General features: G+C 42.9%; 1 protein-coding gene across 1 annotated transcript; it reads left to right on the top strand.

Moving 5' to 3' along the window:
- Window positions 1-4,852: 4,852 nt before the first annotated feature.
- LOC114572827 (uncharacterized) lies at window positions 4,853-6,810 on the top strand. The gene is made up of 7 exons (XM_028604610.1): window positions 4,853-4,882; window positions 4,971-5,115; window positions 5,214-5,445; window positions 5,552-5,665; window positions 5,784-5,831; window positions 5,911-5,993; window positions 6,609-6,810. The coding sequence occupies exons 2-7, from the start codon at window positions 4,988-4,990 to the stop codon at window positions 6,808-6,810; spliced, it is 807 nt and encodes a 268-aa protein (XP_028460411.1). The 5' UTR covers window positions 4,853-4,882; window positions 4,971-4,987.
- Window positions 6,811-7,012: the final 202 nt, after the last annotated feature.

Genomic DNA, 7,012 nt, shown 5'->3' with positions numbered 1-7,012 from the left:
TGTTTGCCCTGGTTGTCAATGTTTACTCTCAAGATGCAATACTCAGTTAGCCAAAGGTCTAACTGGGTGCAGGGTTTAACTGTCAATATTAGTCCAGAACGTGAAATCACCAACAACTTATATTATGCTATGATCCAAATAATTCAGTCTGCTGCTGAACCCAGTTCTGTCATGACACCTTGAAGATTGATGGCACTCAACTGTATGTACGGTAAATACTTGAGCTAGTGCCACCATAGCCTAGCATAAATATTGGAAACAATCGGCTAACCTGGCAACACATCTGCCCTTGAGCATCAAAGCTTACTGAAATATTTTGGATTTTGCAAAATCCAACCAGCAGATGTGGAAGCAATTATTTAAAATTGCTAGTGGAGAAATAGCTTTTCCAGCACAGAACTTAATTTTAGTGTCGCTTGATTCTATTAGGGTGACAAAATGTCGTCTTTTGCCCGGCCATGTCCCCTTTTTACCTACGGTCAGTAGGTTAGTAATAAATTCATGAAATGTCTTTCGTGGGACCGTTGTGTACTTTGACTGGTGCATTGTGCACACAATAAAACCGTACTTTGTTTTTCCCAAGAGGCGGCTCTGTGATGTGCACAAACGGGGACCAGAGCAGATAGTGGAGCAGCATTAACACAAAATGCCGAACCTTATAGGCCCTTCAGATAACACACCTGCTAAAGATTTCCCACTGTGGTCAGAAAACACAGGGGAGACACTGTTTCTCTCACTGACTCTAGAGTTGTACTCGCTCGCCGTCACTACTCACTCTGAAAATCATCACTGTCACTCTCTCACTTCTCCCTCGCTCTATATCAGTGTCTTTATCTTATTACATTGAAAAGGTATTAAGAGATATTTTTGTTGAAGCTGGATTTTCTAACACAGAGGTCATATTTAGAACATTATTTCATATTTATTTTAAAACTGCTATTATTGTAGGTTGTTACAGATTCTATTTTATTACAGAAGTAATGTGGCTGTATATCTTTTAAGGGCATTCTGCATGTGGCGCCTGTAACGTAAGACTCACACAGTTGTGGAGAGTAAGTTTTAGCACCTGCCTATATGTTACCTGCACGTTTGCTTAATACAAAGGATTCGTTGAAGTCCAAGACTCGTGTGGACATTTGAATTCTTTACATGGTGTCAGAAGCGTTTGACGGACACATTGCTTCTTCAAAAAGATGGCCAAGCTTCATCCTCCGGAAAGTTTCGCTTTTGATCTTCCAAATGAACGGGCTGACTGGAAACAATGTTTCCTGCGATTTCGGTTGGCCACTAAACTGAGTAAAGAGGATGGCGAAGTGCAGGTCAGTTTGCTGATTTATGCCATGGGGCCTGAGGCTGAAAACATTTTCAAGTCTTTCAACTTCGAGATGGAGGGGAATGAGAAGAAGATTGGCGTTGTGTTGGAAAATACGACGCATACTTCTACCCTAAACACAACGTGATTCGCGAGCGCGCCTGTTTTAATCAGATTGCGGCGGCCCGGTGAGAAAGCCGAAATGGTTATCAGAGCCCCGTATGAGTTATCAGAACACTGTGACTTTAGTGTAAACAAAGACAAACACATCCGTGACCGCATTGTGGTGGGCATTTTGGACAAAAAACTGTCACGTAAATTGCAGCTAATGGTTGATCTTACACTTTCCCAAACCATTACAACTGTTCGCCAGTCCGAGGAGGTTGCACTCCAAGTTCACCTGCAGGGTGAGTCACACGCAGCGGTGCAGGAAATCCGCGGGAGAGGATTAGGAAAACCCAAGTGCAGGTTAGGTTTCTAAAAAGAGAGAAAATTATCAAGGAGACTCGAAAATGTGGAAAATTGAAACACAGAGATCCGGAAAGGTGCCCAGCCATGAACTCTACATGCAACAAGTGTAAAAAGGTCAGTCACTGGGAAAAGAAATGTTACAGTAAATCAGTCAGAGAAGTGACAGAAACTGTTTGACAGACACCATACTTCCTGGGTGCAGTCACCAATGAAAACAGAAGTGATGAACAATGGACAATACAGTTTACATTTGGAACAACACCGGTCAAATTCAAAATTGACACTGGTGCAGATGTAAATATTATGGGAGAAGAGACATTAAAGAAATTAGTTCCCAACAAGAAATTGGAGTCATCTCAAGTTGCAACTAGTACGACATGTTGGCCTTATAAGATTAACGTGGGCGTCCGCTATAAAAAGGTGATACAAAAACACTCCAAATGTTTTGTTTTTTTGTTAAAAAATGCAGAAAATATGTTCCCTCGCCATGGTTATTTACGTTGCAATGCATTCTGGGGGTAGTGACGTGTATTGGTTGTGTACCCACGTACCGGCTATTGACAGTACAGTAACAGCGAGATGAACACGTCTGCCGTTCAGCTTTTTCAGTTTGACCGTAGGCTTAAAGGACGAACCTAGGGGTTATAACAGATGTGTACCAACTCTGTCGTTCTCTGGGACATGTTTTCATGCTAATTGATTGTGTTTGGAGCTTCAACGAAGCTAGCGCAGACCAGTTAACCTAGCTAACAACGCTAGCTAGTATTCGGGGCACAGGGAAATTAAAAACAAATCGCTATTTATACCACAAAAAAGGCTCAAAATATCACCAAACTTCAACGGTTGCATAGTGAGGGTCCCTACATGTTAACCGAAGCACTGAGAACATTGTAAGTGTACAGAAGAAGAGCTGCGAAAGGTCCGCGCTAGCTTCATTGAAGCTCCAAACACAATCAATTAGCATGAAAACTTGTCCCAGAGAACGACAGAGTTGGTACACATCTGTTATTAGCCCCTAGGTTTGTCCTTTAAGCCTACGGTCAAACTGAAAAGGCTGAATGGCAGACGTGTTCATCTCGCTGTTACTGTACTGTCAATAGCCGGTACATGGGTACACAACCAATACACGTCACTACCCCAGAATGCATTGCGACGTAAATAACCCTTGTGTTGTCCTTTGGGTCACCAGGACCCAAAGGACAACACAAGGGTTATGTACTTCCGTTTATTTTGTTGAGAATTGCTCTCTAAACCCTGTCTCTTGTAAAATAAGTAAGAAAGTTTGTTTCTATAGCACATTTAAACACAGTTTAAGCTGGCCAAAATGTTGTACAAACAAGCACTAAGGTGCTGTATTAACCCTTGTTTTGTCCTTTGGATCACAAGGACCCGAAGGACCACACAAGGGATAACCATGGCGGCCTACGAGGGAACATATTTTCTGCATTTTTTAACAAAAAAACAAAACATTTGGAGTGTTTTTGTAGCACCTTTTTATAGCTGATGCCCACGTTAATCTTATAAGGCCAACATGTCGTACTAGTCGGGGTTCCTTTTAAAAACGATAACGTGCAAAGGGGGAAGCACGTCGAATTTATTGAAACATGCGGCGACACACGGGATACATATTAAAGCAGAGGGATGCACGGTGTTCGACACCTTGCGGACATCACCAGCCCCTGTTCCCAGTGACAGCGGCTGCAGGACCAGTCCAAGTCCTACTGCTAGCAATTTTGTGAACATTGATGAGGACAATGATGATGGCAGCAGCCTTTCTGCAGGTAACTAGGCTAATGTAATAGTGATTGCTAATATTGTATTTATACTAACAAATGGTCAAGTGATTTGTTAAATATTTGACGTTAATTAGGTTTATATTTTTGGCTCTCCACCAGCTAGCACTAGTAGCACAGTGTCAGTAACACCATTCACCTTGGCAAAGAAGGCTAGTCTGACAAAGGAGAAGGTGGAGGAAATTCACAGGACTGTGACAAAGTTTGTGGTCAAGGGACTGCATTCTTTTTCAACTGTGGAATGTCCATATTACAGGTAAACTCTTGTGAAAATTGTTTCTCTACTTGATGTGTTTAATTTGTTATCAGAACCTTTTGAAAAAAATTATCAAAATCTTTTCTTTAATACAGAGAGATGACTGCTGCCCTTAATCCTCGCTACCGACCCCCATCCAGGGATGCTTTGTCCAATACTCTGATTCCTGCATGGTACTCTGTTGAAAAACAAAATGTTATTCAGGTGAGTAAGGCTGCTATAACATGTGATGGGTGGACCAGTGTGGCACAGGACCACTATTTAACAGTAACTGTGCACTACATCAGTCATGGCCGAATCAAACAGAAGGTGCTAAACACCAAAGCTGTGTATGAGTCACAGACAGGCCTGTTCAGACAGACAGGCATTCTGGAGGAATTCCAGATAAACACCAAGTTGTAGCTGCCACAGTTGACAATGCCAGCAATATGGATCTTGCACTGAAGAATATGAAGCTTTTAAAGATGGGGTGCTTTGCCCATAACCTAAACCTGGCAGCACAGAAGATTTACAGCATCAGTGCCATTACAGTGTGGTGTGCCAGACTTCGAGCTGTTGTGGTGTGGCTGTAGAGGTCCACCATGGCTAAAACCCTCATGCAGGAAAAGCAGCGACTACTTGGTAAGCCTTATTATCCATCCATCCATCCATCTTCGTCCGCTTATCCGGTGTCGGGTCGCGGGGGGAGCAGCTCCAGCAGGGGACCCCAAACTTCCCTTTCCCGAGCAACATTAACCAGCTCCGACTGGGGGATCCCGAGGCGTTCCCAGGCCAGGTTGGAGATATAATCCCTCCACCTAGTCCTGGGTCTTCCCTGAGGCCTCCTCCCAGCTGGACGTGCCTGGAACACCTCCCTAGGGAGGCGCCCAGGGTGCATCCTTACCAGATGCCCGAACCACCTCAACTGGCTCCTTTCGACGCAAAGGAGCAGCGGCTCTACTCCGAGCTCCTCACGGATGACTAAGCTTCTCACCCTATCTCTAAGGGAGACGCCAGCCACCCTCCTGAGGAAACCCATTTCGGCCGCTTGTACCCTGGATCTCTTACTTGGTAAGCCTTATTAATCTCAGAAAATTGTTTGTTTTAAACATCTTCAGTAGATTGTATATTGTAATTCAATATGTGTATTGTGTTTTAGGTCTGCCAGAACACAACATGATTCTGGATGTCAGAACACGGTGGAACTCCCTTTTCCTGATGGTGGAGCGATTTTTGGAGCAGTACCCGTCCATCCAGGCAGCATCACTTGACCAACGACTTAGGAAGCCAATGGAGAAAGACAGGTGAGGTGATCGACAAAAAGATCGGTTGCGAAACAATGGGTAACAACATAATAGTTTATATTTTATTCTCATCTTCATATCTTCTTTTTCTCCCCCAGACTAGAAAGGCTCACAGATGACGACTTCCAGAAAGCCGAGGATTTTGTTAAAATCATGAATTTGTTGTACACCTCAACCCTCTGTGTATCCAGTGAGCGGTCCCCCACATGTGGCCAAATTCTCTCCATAATGACTAAGCTGGAGGCACATTTCAAGGTGGCTGAAGAGGACACGATGTTTACCATTGCTTTGAAAAAGAAGGTCTGGGGAGATCTGGAAAAACGATACCAGGTATTTTCCATTTCCGTTAAGAGTTTCTGCCTGTCAAAGAGAGTGCAAACCACATCATTTTCACTGGTAGACACTAAATCATTTGTCATGTATTTTTTCCTTACAGAATGAAAACATTCAGAACTTCCTCCAGGAGGCCACTTTGATGGACCCTCACTTCAAAGGCAAACTTGGATGTGCTGATGCTTGGGGCCGATTGGAGAAACCAGCAGTTGGCAATGTAATGTAATAGAACAGATATTTTATGGTTATCCTTGTTTCCCATGTGTGCCACGTTACAGTTTCTATGATAGCATTTCTATATGCTATTATGTGCAACACAATTTCTATACTTACAGGAAGGAGCGGATTACCATAAGGAGGACGACATGGCAGAAGAACATGATGTAAGTTCAACTTGGATTTAAAATTATGCATTTTTTGAAGCATGTTTGTCTAAACACTGCTTTTTATGTTTTTTTTCAGCCTCCTTTTCACAAGAAGCCTGCCAAGAAGAAGTCACGCATAGAGGAGATTTTTTTGAGGATGAGGACCGAGAGCTACTTCAGGCAACGACCACTAAAAGCGCTGACCTCTGCATTGCTAAACAGGTCCAGAAAGAGATTCTACTGCCTTCAATCCCATCAGGACAAGACCCTGTAGCCTGGTGGTGGGGGAAGCGGGACAGCCTCCCCAAATTGTCTGCCCTTTCAACCTCATACCTGTGTGTACAGGCCTCTTCGACACCGTCTGAGAGAGTTTTCTCCTGTGCAGGACATACCGTAAGTCAGGAGAGGTGTCGTATCTTGCCGGAGAAGGCAAATATGGTCATTTTTCTGCAAAAGAACTGCTAAAGTTTGAAGCTGGTTAACATACCAACTCAACATTTATTTGTTGTTACTTGTTAATAGTGTAATTGTTATTCGTTACATTATTGTAGTTGTGTCACTTGTGTGTTAGGTGACTTAGGTTTACTTATTATATATATTCAAGTACTTTAAACGTTATAATATTGTTAAATTTAAATAATTTTCAATAAAAAAAAACTATAAAAAAGCCTTCCTTTTATGTCATTTTTCAGTTTTTCAAGAATCGGTTTAGGAATCGAATAGGAATCGGAATCGTTTTAAAAGTACTGGTTCGGCATCGGAATCGTATAAATCCAAATGGTACCCAACCCTAAGCGTCACACCACACTCCTTTGTCATTGAAACACCCCAGGGAGCAACTTTGAGACGCAACCGGCGTCACTTGCGACAGGTTCCTCCGCTGGCTGGAGCCACACATCCTCTAGCTCCAGATGGATTACAGCAAGGAGCTGCCACGCAGCAGCCTGACCCGCAGTCTTTGCTGACACTGCATCACCAACCTCCAGTGAAAGAGTGAAGAGGGGAAAAGAGAAATTAAAAGAAATGTTTATTAATTCTGTGGACTGACAAGTTTATTGACACTGTCAACAGAGCTGATGTTCTAATGCTCATTAATATAATGAGCATTAGAACAGAGTTATGTTTCATCAGTTAAATCAACTGATACTAGTGCCTTACTGTTTAATCAAATGCAGTACCTTTCAAATGTCCAGTTATAG

Source organism: Perca flavescens, chromosome 18, assembly GCF_004354835.1.
Source record: "Perca flavescens isolate YP-PL-M2 chromosome 18, PFLA_1.0, whole genome shotgun sequence".
In the NCBI taxonomy this organism is placed as follows: Eukaryota; Metazoa; Chordata; class Actinopteri; order Perciformes; family Percidae; genus Perca; species Perca flavescens.
This window is presented reverse-complemented; position numbering and strand designations above follow the sequence as displayed.